Source organism: Mytilus edulis, chromosome 9 (genome assembly GCF_963676685.1).
Source record: "Mytilus edulis chromosome 9, xbMytEdul2.2, whole genome shotgun sequence".
Taxonomy (NCBI): Eukaryota; Metazoa; Mollusca; class Bivalvia; order Mytilida; family Mytilidae; genus Mytilus; species Mytilus edulis.
In genome coordinates, this window is record NC_092352.1 from 8,379,508 (window position 1) to 8,396,964 (window position 17,457).

The 17,457-nt window shown below is 32.9% G+C and overlaps 1 protein-coding gene across 1 annotated transcript in view; it reads right to left on the reverse strand.

The window, feature by feature from the left end:
• LOC139487568 (uncharacterized) overlaps positions 1–17,457 on the reverse strand; it is a 71,971-nt gene that overhangs the window by 43,030 nt on the left and 11,484 nt on the right. The window contains exon 3 of the mRNA XM_071272456.1: positions 12,106–12,154. Coding sequence (XP_071128557.1) covers positions 12,106–12,154 — 49 coding nt within the window. The remainder of the gene's footprint in view (positions 1–12,105; positions 12,155–17,457) is intronic.

Consider the following 17,457-nt stretch of genomic DNA (forward strand, 5'->3'; position numbering starts at 1 on the left):
CATACAAGTAGATCTGAGTTTACTATATAAACGTTGATAATATATGATAATATATTAATGCAGTTCAATAGCTATTTTTTAAAAGTAGTTTTATTTGGAATACAAAAGGAAGGATCAGAGAAATCACACATATATATAAAATTAGTAGACATGGTAGTTGCGGTATGATTTCCAATGAGACAGCTATCCACTAGAGACCAAATAACGTACATGTTAGGTCGCAATAATGCCTACAGCAATTAACAAAACTCATACCTCTTAGTAAGAAATGAAAGGCTCCGACAAAATCATAAATATCAAAAATTCAAATAAGAAAACCAACGGCCTGATTTATGTTCCAACATATAAGCGACAAACAAATATGATAAACAGTAACAAAAGAAAGCCCATGCATTACACACTGTTGATTTAAAAGAGGCACAAGTCAGGAACCTGTGATTCAATGGTTATCGTTTGTTGATGTGTTACATATTTGTTTTTCGTTCATAAATTAGGCCGTTGGTTTTCTCGTTTGAATTGTTTTGCATTTTTCATTTCTGGGCATTTTATAGCTGGATATGCGGTATGGGCTTTGCTCATTGTTGAAAGCCGTACGGTGACCTGAAGTTGTGTATTTCTGTGTCATTTTGGCTCTTGTGGAGATTTGTCTCATTGGCAATTATATATCATCTTCTTTGTTTATACATAGATAAAATGGCGGCGTTTAACATGTTTGCGGGGCAGTGGTATAACAGTACAATAATGATGAAAAAACTATAAAAAAAAACAGTTGAAAAGGACTTGACTTATCAGATCGATAACAAGCAAAATTATCCAGTCACATAAATACCAAAGACATAAATAAGCGATCTGTGAGTATTTGCATTTACTGGAAGTTTCAATCCAGAAACAACTAATAACAAAATCATGAACCCAAGACAACACGCTAATTTTGTTTTAATTTCAAAATGAAATGCAAATTCTGTTGCCAGTATTCATCTATCTTAAAGTCATATAAAAAACCTCAAATTAAAAAAAAATATGCATATGTTTTTATGCCCCACCTACAATAGTAGAAGGGCATTATGTTTTCTGGTCTGTGCGTCCGTTCGTCCGTCCGTTCGTTCGTCCGTTCGTTCGTCCGTCTGTCCCACTTCAGGTTAAAGTGTTTGGTCAAGGTAGTTTTTGATGAAGTTGAAGTCCAATCGACTTCAAACTTAGTATACATGTTCCCTATGATATGATCTTTTTAATTTAAATGCCAAATTAGAGGGTTTACCCCAATTTCACGGTCCACTGAACATAGAAAATAATAGTGCGAGTGGGGCATTCGTGTACTGGGGACACATTCTTGTTTATAACTACATGGATAGTTTTTATTACTCAACTAATGTACATTTCTGAGGAAAATTCTTTAGTTTGTCCACATTTAAAAGAAGTTTACTTATTTTTAATTGCTTCTTTCTAGGAAGCAATTCGCCGACATCTTTTTTCCGTATGCATAGTCACAGTGTGGGAACGGAACTGTACGGTTTTTAATAATTTGGTCATACGGGAGACTGTCAAGCGGTGCTCAGACATTTGCAAAATAACAAGTTGCTTGATGGAAACTTTGACGAACTCCTATGTTACTATATAACGTTTCTGCTTCAAAATTTGATAGCTAAAACATTCTTTATGTAAAAATGAACCAATAAAATAATAAGAAAGATAAATGCATTAAAACGTTTTCCTTAGAATGGTGGAGCTCCGTGTAAAACGATCAAAAGTGTCATCAAAATGTCAAATAAACATCGAAAAATCAAATCAATGTTTGCTACCTGAATTTTCACATGTAACTTTTCTGAAATATGGTCTTACCTGTCTGAAAGTTTCAAAGCCATTGTCCTAGTAGAAATCCTGAAGAGTTTAAGAGTTCGTCAAAGTTTCCATCAAGCAACTTGTTATTTTGCAAATGTCGGAGCACCGCTTGACAGTCTCCCGAATGACCACATTTTTAGATAACCTTACAGTTCCGTTCCCACACTGTGATAGTGACCTGAGCGTAACCCTTCTCGTAAAAATCCGGTGATCGCAATACGCATGGATCTGTCATTAAAATAAACAATTATCTGATTGTACAAGTTAAACACGTGCTCAATACCCATGCTTTTTGTTATTTGTTTACTATAAGATGACAATCGGTAAACTTCGGTTTCAAAACACGGCATTTAATGAGCAGCCATATTTGTTAAATCATAACAGACAGAGAGAAAAAAAAATGACGATTATACGATATATTTGCATAAAAAATGGGGAAATCGTGCACAGAGGATTAAGTTTATGATATATACATGCATTGTTTCAAGAATTGGATAAACATTATTTTTCACCACTCACTCGTTTCATATGACTTTAAACGATGATTTCTTTTTTTAATACTGCAATAGTATTTTTAAAAGTGTCGATGCTTGTATTCCTGATAATTATAGACCAATAGCAATTTTGCTTTGTCTCTCCAAAATCATAGAACGACATATCGCTAATGTTTGTATACATATTTAAATAGTAATTTTAAGACCTTCTTAATACTTCACAGTTTATAGGCTTCAGACCTAAACAATCGTGCACTACTGCTAGTAGATATTAAGGTTCATGTGGACCCTATGGCTAAAATGGCCGTATTTTCACCTCAAAATTTACTCTGAGTACAGACAAATCTGCGCATCTGTAAAAAATTTCAGGCATAGCATGCCCTAGATAAATAAATTTCAAATATGTTTTATGTTTTAGAAAAATAAAAACTTACCAGGATTTTGCCGTGCACTTTTTTTCATTCCTCCAGAAGGTGCCAAAATAAACTAAGTTGGGAAACAGGTTTGAGAACTTCCCCACAGGTAATAATTGAAGTGAGCTGTATTGTTGACATGGACATGAGATGGACAATAGATACCTGACAATAATTGGTTATTTAAACTGTGTACCTGAGTGGACCATATCAAGGTAAACTCACTGTTTGTTAATTTTATCATCTTCTGCAGGAACGAAAAAAGTGTACGGCAAAATCCAATTAAGTTATGAATTTTCTAAATCATACATTGCATTTGAATTCTATTTATCTAGGGCATGCTATGCCTTAAAACTTTTCCAGATGCACAGGTTTGCCTGTACTCAGAGTAAATTTTGAGGTGAAAATACGGCCATTTTAACCGTAGGGTCCACATGAACCTTAATGGAGAAATAAACGGAGTTATATTTTTAAAGAAGGCTTGTAATCTGGTTAATCATATAATTTTATTGAAAAACTTAAATATTATAATGTTTCAAACTGCACACTAAACTGGTTGAAGTCATACTTGTTTGGACGTAGCCAACAAGTTTTAAAGGTCAATAGCGTCATGTCTGATGATAAATACATAACAACTGGTGTACCGTGGCCACAAGGTTCTATTCTTGGCCCTATGTTATTTAATTTATATATCAATGATTTACCACTGAACATAGAAATCATCATTAATAGAGATTTATATGCAGATGATTCTACTTTACAAAGTTGAGATAATAATGTACATGAGTTAAATGCTTACCTTCAAAATGATATTTATATTATTAAAAACTGGTGTTCGCAGGATTGTATGAATCTAAATGCCCAAAAATGTAAATAAATGGTTATTGGTTCAAAACAGAGACTTAATCAACTGGAAACAGTTTAGATATCAATATTTCAGATGAACAAATAGATAATATAGATTTTTAAAAACTTCTTGGTTTATTATATATCGACAAATACCTTAATTGAAATGCGCAAATAGATATACCAAATATCGTGTACAATATCAAATAAAATCAACTGATTACAAAAGATAAGAAAGTATTTAACTATGCATTTACGTATTATTTATTTTAATGCTTATATTCTACCATTGTTTGATAATGGTTGCAATATATTGGGTAGTTTTTATGACGGTGGAATAAATAAACTTAATCAGTTATTAAAAAATCTGCCATGGTTATAGTAGAAGCTGACATAATGACATCATCCAGTTATTGTTTAATAGTTTAAACTGGTTAAATGTGGTGAAAAAATAAATATCAAAAGGCAATACTTGTATTTAAATCATTACAGGATACGGATTCTGTATATGTTTACAAGAAAACTTTAATTTTACTAATAATCAAAATTATAACTTACGTTCAGCTGAAGAAAACTATTAAATCTGCAGAAACCACAAGAGTGCACACGCTCATATGTCTCGCCTTCTTTACTTATCATTGATATTAGAGAGGTTGAGATCGGAAACTTGTACCGGTACCGGTACGTGAAACTTGTATTTTTTCGTATTACGTCACTAGAATTGGAGTGTCACGTGATTTTCGCCAACGTTACAAGTTGATCAAAACGTGTGCAGAGACTGCTACAAGTAAGTGTTACCCGTGTGGTTTTAACGATGCCTTTTGACTTTGTATAGGAACAACTGACTGGAACTTCAATCCATGCACACGCTTGTGACCGCTATACACAATTCGTTGATGCCTGGTTGGTCTACATATTGGCATTACTGTGCCATCAATAAATCCCCAACAGTTAAGAAGAGGTGATCCTCTCTCATGAATGACCTCTGCAAATGTACGAAGGTACTCTTCAGACACCCACTCTTGATCTAGGGAAGTTAGTTTTTGACTGGTATTGTCATAAATTATGTCTAGCGTCTTGGAAAGAATGTAAGATAATTCATACAACGGCCTTTGAAAAATTGGAGAGATATCTTCAAGTCTATTAGGATATGAAAGTCTTCTCATAACTATACAAAGCCCTTCTATGCCACTTGCAACTGTTCCATTGTTGCATACAATTTTTGGTGGGATTCCCAAAGCAACACGCAGTCTATCAATGTCCTGTTTCTCAAATCGAAACATAAATCTGCATTGTTCATTAGCGAGAACCTCCAAATTATTTTTTTCTCCATTGTATACATTGCCGTGAGACTGGTTCATTTCAGTTGAAATAAGGACCAACTCGTCCTTATCTTCAATAGCAGACAACAAGAGAATCTCGGCAGAAGATATATTGAGCTAGAAGAAAGTGAGGAATAAGCCAGCCAATGAAATTGTTGTTTTCAAAACCGCAATACAGTCATACAAGTATCCGTACACGTAAAAAAAAATCTCAAGCAAGCACTAGATATTTCTTCCGTGTACGTCTAGGTACACGTACCAGTACACGTGCGACATCGAAATCTCAAAAAAAATCTAGACGTTTCTTCGTGTACGTGTACGTGTGGCTACAAGTACCCGTACAAGTACAAGTTTCCAATCTCAACCTCTCTATTATGTTGATAGTCCTAAACATAAAGCTTTATTACAACTTTCACATAAACTTAACATTAACAAAGAAAACAAAACATTGACCAATGAACCATGAAAATGAGGTCAAAGTCAGATGAACCATGCCAGACAGGCATGTACAGCTAACAATTCTTCCATACAACAAATATAGTTGACCTATTGCTTATTGTTTAAGAAAAACAGACCAAAACTCAAAAACTTAACACTAAGCAATGAAATGTGAAAATTAGGTCAAGGTCAAATAAAACCTGCACGACTGATATATAGATCATAAAATGTTTCCATACATCAAATATAGTTGACCTATTGCATATAGTATTAGAAAAAAAGACCAAAACTAAAAAACTTAACTTTTACCACTGAACCATGAAAATGAGGGCAAGGTCAGATGACACCTGCCAGTTGGACATGTTCACCTTACAGTCCTTCGACACACCGAATATACTAGACCTATTGCTTATTGTATCTGAGATATGGACTTGACCACCAAAACTTAACCTTGTTTACTGAATCATTAAACGAGGTCGAGGTCAAGTGAAAACTGTCTAATTTTTTGAACCCTGAAAATGATGTCAAGGACATTGGACATGTGACTGACGGAAACTTCGGAACATGAGGCATCTATATCTGTATATACAAAGTATGAAGCAACCTAGTTTCCCACCTTCTAAAATATAAAGCTTTTATGAAATTAGCTAACGCAGCCGCCGCCGCCGCCGGAACGCTATCCCTATGTCGAGCTTTTGCAACAAAAGTTGCAGGCTCGACAAAAAAACTAATCATTTAAAGAAAAAATTTACCTATTCTGGTTCACAAATATGGAAGAGTTTACCATAAGAATTAAAGTTGAGAAATACTTTTGTGTCTTTTAAAACAAAATGCTACAAATTTTTCATTAATTGTGCAAATTAATATGCTTTTTCAGTAATATATATTTACAATTGTATATTGTGTGTAAAGCCTTTAACTACGATAAATATTTTACAAGTTATGCAACATTTCTTCAGTCATATTGAATACTCTCATAATTTAATTGAAAGATGGATTAATTTCTGTTTTCAACATGACCTCAACAAACTGCACTGGGTTGTTTAACAACTTTATTTGGTATTAAAATGGACAATATTTTAAAGTGAGGGACTCCGTTTGGATATGACAACGAGACCCCACGGACTACGTTTGGACTTTCCAATGTTACATGTAGTAGATTTATCTTTTTGGTTTCAATATTGTGACTTTTAAATCTGTACATGTTTAATACTTGGATTTTATTAAAGAATTTGGACTTTACCAATTCGTTGATATTAATAGTATTGAATTGCCGACTTGTATGTGAATGAGAAGCTAGTACCCCGCACTGTGAATCATCCCTATAGACGTCACGGGATCCCACTCTAAGCCATCTAGGTAGTTTTATCCAGAAAAGTGAAACAACAAAATACTTCCTCATAAATACACTTATGTGCAGCACAGGTGACTTTATGGTACAATGAAAGACTAAATTTTAATTGTATTTAGTCTTGTGTTATCATGTTATGTAAATTTTAGAAATATGTAGGAAAAGTTACGGATGGTACATATGTGATTATCTAACATGAAACTCTTTGGAATTTTGCAATTGATAAGGGGGCGCTACTTCAAGCACATGTTTTATTTTCCAGCCTCTTTGCCAAATAGCTGCCAAAGGAAGAACACACAGAAATTTGGTGACATTCAATTTTCATAAAATATTTAAATCCCCTCCCCCTCCCCCTTCTTCCACCTTGAAAAGGGGTTTGTTAATTGTTGAATTAGATGAGGACAAAAAGAGCGGTATCTGCTCCTAAAAGTTGAAATGTTACACTATTATTTACAAATTTATAGTCAAGGGGAGATAACTCTAAATTGATTGACTTTTCAAAAAATTCAATTTCAATAATTGATGACATTTGTCTTTTCATTTATTACATAATATGCTCATTGGTTCAGACTGTAATGTATAATGATAGTATTGTATATTTAAATTCATAATTGGTACTTATAATTGTAGTGTATGCAAATTTTATACATGTATCTTTTGATATGATTGATTTGAAATATAAACCGTCACATCTGTGGCCTGCATCATCATAATATGTGTTAGTTGTTATTTTGACTTTAGCGGACCATAAATATATGTGTCGTGTACAAGTTGCGATTTTGTACATATTATAACGTGTACAAAAAATGTGTACATGTTATTATTTGTACAATGCAAAATACAAGTTATTACATGTACAAAAGTACCCCATACATGTTATAACAATTACAAAATATTGCTTAAAAGTGGCCTTAACTTGTACATAATTTGAAAATAAAAATATGTTTCTATAATCTCATTAACCTCAATAATATTTTCATCATTTGTTTTGTTATTGCCAATTTATGTAAATTTGATTCCTTTTTGATATAGTTAATGACCATCTGGTGTATTTCATCTTGCATACTAGTTAGGGTTTGTCTGTAATTTCAAATATTGACATCAAGCGTGCACAAAAGAGGGACTTAAAAGCCGATGTCTTGACCAAACAAATAAAAACTAGATTTAACTGTTCTCTCCCAAGATGATAACGTTATCATTCCTATTATGTCCAATAATTGGGGCCCTGTCGATGAGAGTGATTTGAAACTACAGTTGGACTAATAAAGGGATACTTGCGTAGAAACCCGGTTCAGTGCATAAGTTATCATTGTCGAGTTGAGGGCAAGGTTTTGTGAATCATCAGTGTAAGAATGGCAGCTGTACTGTTAGTCTGGAGTCGGTTTTACAAAAAAAAAACTTACGACTAAGATTGATATGGTGGCCGGATGCGGGCATTTCGCCTTTTCGCGTTTTCTCCTTTCACTTTCACGCGAAATCGCGAAATCGAGAAATCGGGAAATCGGGAAATCGAGAAAGCGAAATCGAGAAATCGAGCAATCGGGAAATAGAGAAATCGAGAAATCGAGAAATCGGGAAATCGGGAAATCGAGAAATCGAGAAATCGAGAAATTGGGAAATTGGGAAATCGAGAAATCGAGAAAGCAAAAACGCGAAATTGAGAAATTCATTTCGCCTTTTCGCGTTTTCTCCTTTCACTTTCACGCGAAATCGAGAAATCGAGGAATCGGGAAATCGAGAAAGCGAGAAAGCGAAATCGAGAAATCGAGAAATCGAGAAATCGGGAAATAGAGAAATCGAGAAATCGGGAAATCGGGAAATAGAGAAATCGAGAAATCGAGAAATTGGGAGATTGGGAAATCGAGAAATCGAGAAAGCAAAAACGCGAAATTGAGAAATTCATTTCGCGTTTTCGCTTTCGTGTTTTCGCGTTTTTGCTTTCTCGATTTCCCGAGTTCCCTATTTCTCGATTTCCTTATTTCTCGATTTCCCTATTTCCCTATTTCTCAATTTCTCGATTTCGCTTTCTCGATTTCCCGATTTCCCGATTTCGCGTTTGCAAAGTGAAGGAAGAAAACACGAAAACGCGAAAACGCGAAATGGCCACATCAGGCCACCATAGATTGATCGTAATTTCACTGTATTGTTCATGACTTACGATCAATCTTAGTCGTAAGTCTTTTTGCGAAATCGACTCCTGGTAGGTGTAAATGTAAGAATTAAATTTTTGTGCAACTCAAGGTGTCACAAGTCTCTTCATCTGGTAGCAACAAGTAAAAAACACTTGTTTCTTAAATGTAGGAAAATATAGTATTTTATGGATGCTGTAATTAATGCACCTTCTTATGCTATTGATTATTGTTCTTTGTTATTTGATAAATTTCAATCTTGCATGTATAGTCTGCTTTACTATAATTTACAAAATGTGTACAGGTTAAAACCTTTTTTAAGCAACAATTTGTACATGTTATAACATGTATGAGGTAGTTTTGTACATGTTATAACTTGTATTTTAGCATTGTACAAATTATAACATGTACACTATTTTTGTGCATGTTATAACCTGTACAAAGTTTCAATTTGTACACGACATATATATCATTTTATCCTGCAATTGGGTGTCCTACTATACAGATACAGCCCTACAGATATCGCTATGCTGTATCTGTATACTATACAGATATCGCTTTAAAGCTCCACCCACTGCGGGACTGAGTATTGTTTGAACCTGTGTGACCTCAGAATGTGTATTCCAGGTGCATTCCATTTCAAAACTTATGTATGATTGTGTTACAAAATCAACCATGTTAATTTCAGCATGCATGTTTAGTGAATGTCAATTAAGTCTGAAGCGTAGGACAAGTCGTACACTTCTGTCTCAAATTTGACAATGTTTTGTTATTTGTTTTTACTGTTGAAATTAGTTGTTATGTAAAAATAGATAATTATTCACCTTAAGCGATGTATTATTATTGACCATTCGAGATTCTTTTTTGCGAACCCGTCTTCAGCGTAATGTGTGATTTTGATATTACTACGCGGGCCTCAAGGGATTACAAATCGAAAATAAATGCTAAATATGTTAGTTTTTTGTGTCTTTCAAAACACAAACAATATACAGAATTAATTGCAGGATAAAGACAATAACTGTTAAGTGTCTTTAAATATCAGCTGTATTTGTACTCGGCTCGAAACAGGTGTAGTAGCTCGCTAAAAGCTCGCATACACCTTGTTTCCTAGCCTCGTACAAATACAGCTGATATTTAAAGACACTAAACAGTTATTGTCTATATAATATTGTACTTTATACATAATGCTTTTAATTTTTTTTAGGACTAACCAATGGGATTACCCTCTTCAAATAAAGATTATTTATTTATTAATTTATCTTTTTATTTAACTCCATTTTTATATATCAGCCGACGTAAACAAAAGTTGGAATATGCATGGACTTTGCGACGTCAAGTCTTTCGTGTCTATCAACTTTCAATAATGTCACAAGAAACATTACGAGTCAAAACAATAAATAAAAAAGAAATATTTAATTCAGCAACAAACGGCTTATATGACAAAATCAAAGGTACTTTATTCATATGATTTGCTCCACGTGACTTTGGCCCTTTTTCAAATTATTTCCCTTTGATCTAAAACTAATGTGTATTTGAAAACATCCTTTAGCGGATATTAACCAAAATGTTGTGTAATTCTGAGAGAAAATGCTTAAAATTGAAATGGGAAGGTTGAAATCATCATGTTTTTAAAAGAAATTGACCGAAAACTTAATTCAGCAGGTAGTAAAGTTAAAAGATATGGGAGTTTGAAATAGAAATGATAGAATTTGTTCATACTTTACCAAAACGTAGTATCTATTGATATATGTTCAAAAATATTATAAAAATGATAGGTCACCGCGCATTTTCTCAAGCTACAGGTTGTGACAAAATGACACATTTTGTATGGATTATACAGGAAAAAACGCCATTTTGTGATTATAAACTAAATGAAATGATAGAATTGTTAAATAAATGAGTAAAAGATAGCTATCAGACAATGCTTTGAGAATATCAAAAGAAAAGATAGGGTCACCGTACGTTTTTTCCGGCTAAAATACAAAATACGAAAATTCCATGTAGATTCCTTCAGAAAATGCACTGTTTTAGAGTTACCTCCCCTTAAAATTCCAATTTGAAAATATTTAAAAACAACAAAAATTAGTCTACACTTGTAAAAATCTTAATATATATAAGTTATATTCTTATCAATTGGTTCTTTTAAATGAAAATTCCCATTAAATATCTGCTTTCCTGCATCAAATTATGCTAACATGATAGAAAATCTGGACCTTAGGTTCTCTGTTTTTTTTTTTTTTACAATCCAATTAAGATGGCGAAAGACACCCATACCACCATAAAGACCGACCGTGCAAGGGTTGTATAGCCAGTCAAGGTCGTTAAAAACTTCCATTTGATTGTACCACCATAACCTACAAGGCGTTTTCCTATATGCGGACAAATCATGAACAATACCTTTTTGTATCTGTATATCTGTTTTTAATCTTGCTATTTTTACGATCTTTCGTTATTTATTATAGCAATCATACTACGGTAACGCTTCTTATTTTCAAACTAAAAGGGTCGAAAGTTTTCAAAGTAGACAGTGTTCATGTGTATATGGACAGTACCCTAAAAACATGCACAATTCACCTATAGGCAGAAAAATTGTAGATTTGACATAGGGATTGGTCTATTGGCATTTTTATTACAGGATCATATATAATCCTATTGTGATGGCTGTCATCATGATAAGGCAAAATGGCCGCTATGCAAACTGGCAAAGTATCCCACATTTTACCATATGTACCAATGAATTGCAAGTTCCTGGCTTGAGACAGTTTCAAGTGTTACTAGCCAATGTAATATACACATTAAACATTTTTCACAACTATCGTTATTCAAAATGAAAATAAAAGGTAGTATGATTTTCAAAGAGATAACTATCCACCCAAGAACAAATATCGTTAATGTATGCAACTTACAAATGTACGACTCTCAATTAGGAGCATTTGACACGCCATAAAGCAAGCTATATGGGTTAACACAATAAACAACTTGATTTGCAAACAAAAAACACAAACAAAAAAACTAATCGAAACACAGAAACAAAGGAAAACCTTGACATGAACCACACTTCCGTTACGTAATCTCGCTTTATCGTACAATACCATTGCACTTTCACGTGTTATATTATCGCATTTCAGCGTGTCATATCATCGCACTGAAAACAACAAACACCCATCGAACTTTAGCGAAGACCATCCACTTTAGCGTGACATTCGCATTGTCCAGTCCAACACACATACCAGAACAGATATATAGTACTGTTACATATTACATATTCCTTACCTGTGATTTTTGTTCATCTTCCATGGTCAGACTAGTATGTTCTTTAATGCTGAAAGTTCATAAAAACATCAAAATGAGACATGAGCAGCAGATTCAAGTCAAGTTACCAATATATGCAGGATATTTTTTTAACCGAATCACGGATGACTGATTACAGCATTTATAGAATAGTATTCAGCTTACAAGGCCGTAGCGCACGTTCTTTTAAAGTGAGGCAAATTCGCCGAGCGGAGCGAGGCGAAAAATTTTTGAGCCTTTTTTTTTAGGGGGTTTGGGTGCCTGAAACGGGAGAAGCTTATTTCAGCATTACTATTTATAATAAAAAAAAAATATATAACAGAAATGTGTTTTTTTTTTTTAGCAATCCTAGTAAGTAACAAATTAAGTTTCAACTTATTAAAGTTAATATCTGTTGGTCAATCAAAACTTTCCGATTCTCCTGTGACCTGTACTATCGAAAAGCTTCAACACACGTTCTTATGTATATAGTTATATATTATATATTTATGTCCAATAGCAAGTTATAAGCTTCTAAAAGACAAGAGTATGTTATAAGCATCAATTAATATGTATATTTGATATACATGTCATTAACGGTTAAACCATAAGATTAGGTACAGAGAGGACAGTAGACCAACATTCCGTTGGAAGACATTTCAATCTACCTGGACACATTATTCTACCAATTTTTAAGTCATTGGTTTGACCTACTGGGGTTCGAACCCACGACCTACCGCACTAGAATCAATGGAACACGCTAGCATACAACCAGACAATTCTGATCATAATAGTAAAAAGAAAAACGAAAAAAAAAATAAAAAAAAACAAAAATATATTTCATACTTTTATAAAAGATAAATAAAAATCATGAATTGCCTTATACATAAAAGACTTCCATAGAAAAGGCGCTTCATGATTTTGTTTAAATTAACTATAAATATTAATTATTGTATTTTTGGTCAATGAATTATTTTATCGATTAACATTTGTTGTTCAGTGAGTTGATAGTGTAAACATTGGTATTACTATAGCGTTATCGATTCAAAAATAAACCAAGGAAAGTAATAAGCCAGCATACTTATAGGTGGTGTTTATACCCATGAATTACCTTTTCCCTCTTTTTTTCTCTTAAAGATTAGATAAGATAAGATAACTTTATTAGCACTAACACATTGACAATAAATGGTTATGGCAACAAATTAAAGACTAACTACAATAACATATATACAATGAAGGAGTGACAGTGGATAATTATGAGAGAAATATATAAAAAAAAAAATGAGAAGCATATACAATTATTACAGAAATCAAGTACCTTTTAATAATGAGTTTCTCACCAACAAGCATTCATTCAAATAGTTGACAACAATTTTTAATATTGTTTGGGAATTACTATTTAGAATTGATATAAGCAAGTTATATGATAAGGAAGGAAATTTGTTGTTCAATAGAACATTATTTATTTTTTTAATAAGGTTATATCTCACATATTTATAGGAGGAACATTTTAAAAGAAAGTGAAGTTCATCTTCAATGTCTCCATTGTTGCAGCAAAGACAAAGAACCCGTCTTCAACCAGTTTTGTAACGACATTAAGATTTGTTTCAATTTTTTTTATTTTGATTTGTCACGATTCGGAACACTTATTTTTTTACAGTCACCGCTATGGTAGAAGCTGTAATCGCTGCTGCATAATTGGACACACTGTATATAGTGTGCAAGTAGATAATTTGAAACTCGAAACTCGCATATTGATAATGTAAAAAACATAATTAAAAAAAATGACACTTCTAAAGTTTGGTCGTCGTTTCAAAAGTGAGGCATTTGCCTCATTTGCCTCCATTACGCTACGGCCCTGGCTTATCATGATAAAGGTAATACATAGTCTACACATATATAAATTGAGTAGACAACATTATCAGTGTCGCGGGAAAATAGTACAACAAACATACGCAGTCCAGAACAGTCATACTGCTTTATAGATAAAACAAGAGTGCACAAGGGGAAATGTCTTTCCTTCTTTACTGATGATTGATTTTATGTTGATAGTTCTAAATGTATATCAAGTCTTTTTGGATGCAATTTGAGGTAACCAGTTCAAAGTTTGGACTTTCAAATTTCGGAGGAGGCTTTAAGTTGGGTAGTGGCAGTGATATGCTTACTTACAATTTGACTCTCTGTGGTGCGTACGGATCTGAATGTAGAAGAATTGATAATTTCGTTTTGGAGAACTTCCGTGTAGTATATGCGTCGCACCACCCCTACATCATTGGCTGTCGTGTATGCCGGTACAAGTTTTCGAGTTTATTTCTTATTCTAAAAATGGGAATACCATGGACCCTTTTATTAATATCAGAATTGTTTTTAAAATGAGATATTCGAATATCAACAGTCTTCAAAATTTTATTCAAATAATTGTCTTGAGATTTTTATCAGATTTTTCAAGTTTACACCAATTTTTACAATAATCAGACAGAGCAGAGCGTCTTAAATAACCTGGCGATACTTTTTCTAATCTATTATATATGTAGGACGATATTTAGGTCCTTTCGTAAGAAATAGTTTGACCTCATGGTCTTCGACGATGTTGAGGTCTCCTGTAATGACATGACCATAAGGAGCATATCTAAAACTAGATGTTTCAGTCTCAAAAGGAGGGAACATTATTTTCTATATTGACGTTTGATGTAACGTAACTCCTGATGTTTTTAATTTATTTAATAGAATACGAAATATTAGGTGGTTTTCAAAATATGGAGGTATTTGGCTATTGATGGTAGTCATTGAACAAGTATTAGCCTTTCAAAAAGGGCTAGCCGTCTCTTAGCTGATGAAAATGGAAAGTGGTCTCGATTTGTAGATTAATTCATTTACTAGAAAAGCCACGTGCATCAATCAACAAATTTTACTACACACGTGAGTTCACACGTTATGAAGTAGTATATATCGTTTAACGTTGTTGTTTATGAAACTCCAGAAGATTCGGCTATTTATAGATAAAAGTTACCTGTGTAACAATATCATGAATATGCATGATTAATGACCAGGCAAAATCTAATTGCTATAATAGAGAGGACAAATCCGATACTCTACGGGATTGAAGGACATTAACTAGGTTTGGATTGTCCTAACGAATCAATAAACTTTGATTATTCACGTCTCGTAATATCTTCCAATCAGGTAGTAAGAAGCATTCACGCACTGACTGTCCATCGTTCAATTCTTAATATCGTCTCCTCGTTAACTAGATAAGTTAATAAAATAGGGTTGCGAATAAAATAAATAACACATTTATGCGAAGAACAGATCATTTGTGTAATGTCTAACCCGATGTTGTTTCGGCTATTGTCTAAATTAATTGATCATGACTATTGATTAGTTTAGTGCGCACGCATTTCTTGCTTATCTTGAACTACTTGATATTTGTTATCAAAGGATTTATCAATTAATTTTCATTTTATTAATTTATATATCGACAATTATTGTGTTATTAGTGTACCATAGTTCTGAACATTATTGGCATACAAGAACCCTGCAATTTTATTGATTTGGATCGATTGCATCGTGAGTTATTAGGGTCTTATTAATTTGTTTACTGAAGCTGAGAGTCAGAGTGGTTCAACTCGAGTTTTCAGGTTATGTCGCAGGAAAAAGAGAGTGAACAAGTTCTCCTGTTCATTTAAACCATAGCAGAGGAAATAATAGAAATAGCAAGCATGGATGAGTATAAATACATCCAAACACCATAATATAAAATTAAGAATAAAGATAAAATAGCATATCAAAGAATTCCAAAAGTAAAATCCCTCTAAACATCAAACTAAGTTTAATTATGTGGCACTAATTTACGAACTCGTCCAAGACAATGCTGATATAAATCTATGATATAGTTATCAAATGTACCAGGATTATTATTTAATACGCCAGACGTGCGTTTCGTCTACATAAGACTCATCAGTGACGCTCAGATCAAAATAGTTATAAAGCCAAAGAAGTACAAAGATGAAGAGCGTTGAGGACAAGGCCGTAGCGCACGTTCTTTTAAAGTGAGGCAAATTCGCCGAGCGGAGCGAGGCGAAAAATTTTTGAGCCTTTTTTTTTAGGGGGTTTGGGTGCCTGAAACGGGAGAAGCTTATTTCAGCATTACTATTTATAATAAAAAAAAAATATATAACAGAAATGTGTTTTTTTTTTTTAGCAATCCTAGTAAGTAACAAATTAAGTTTCAACTTATTAAAGTTAATATCTGTTGGTCAATCAAAACTTTCCGATTCTCCTGTGACCTGTACTATCGAAAAGCTTCAACACACGTTCTTATGTATATAGTTATATATTATATATTTATGTCCAATAGCAAGTTATAAGCTTCTAAAAGACAAGAGTATGTTATAAGCATCAATTAATATGTATATTTGATATACATGTCATTAACGGTTAAACCATAAGATTAGGTACAGAGAGGACAGTAGACCAACATTCCGTTGGAAGACATTTCAATCTACCTGGACACATTATTCTACCAATTTTTAAGTCATTGGTTTGACCTACTGGGGTTCGAACCCACGACCTACCGCACTAGAATCAATGGAACACGCTAGCATACAACCAGACAATTCTGATCATAATAGTAAAAAGAAAAACGAAAAAAAAAATAAAAAAAAACAAAAATATATTTCATACTTTTATAAAAGATAAATAAAAATCATGAATTGCCTTATACATAAAAGACTTCCATAGAAAAGGCGCTTCATGATTTTGTTTAAATTAACTATAAATATTAATTATTGTATTTTTGGTCAATGAATTATTTTATCGATTAACATTTGTTGTTCAGTGAGTTGATAGTGTAAACATTGGTATTACTATAGCGTTATCGATTCAAAAATAAACCAAGGAAAGTAATAAGCCAGCATACTTATAGGTGGTGTTTATACCCATGAATTACCTTTTCCCTCTTTTTTTCTCTTAAAGATTAGATAAGATAAGATAACTTTATTAGCACTAACACATTGACAATAAATGGTTATGGCAACAAATTAAAGACTAACTACAATAACATATATACAATGAAGGAGTGACAGTGGATAATTATGAGAGAAATATATAAAAAAAAAAATGAGAAGCATATACAATTATTACAGAAATCAAGTACCTTTTAATAATGAGTTTCTCACCAACAAGCATTCATTCAAATAGTTGACAACAATTTTTAATATTGTTTGGGAATTACTATTTAGAATTGATATAAGCAAGTTATATGATAAGGAAGGAAATTTGTTGTTCAATAGAACATTATTTATTTTTTTAATAAGGTTATATCTCACATATTTATAGGAGGAACATTTTAAAAGA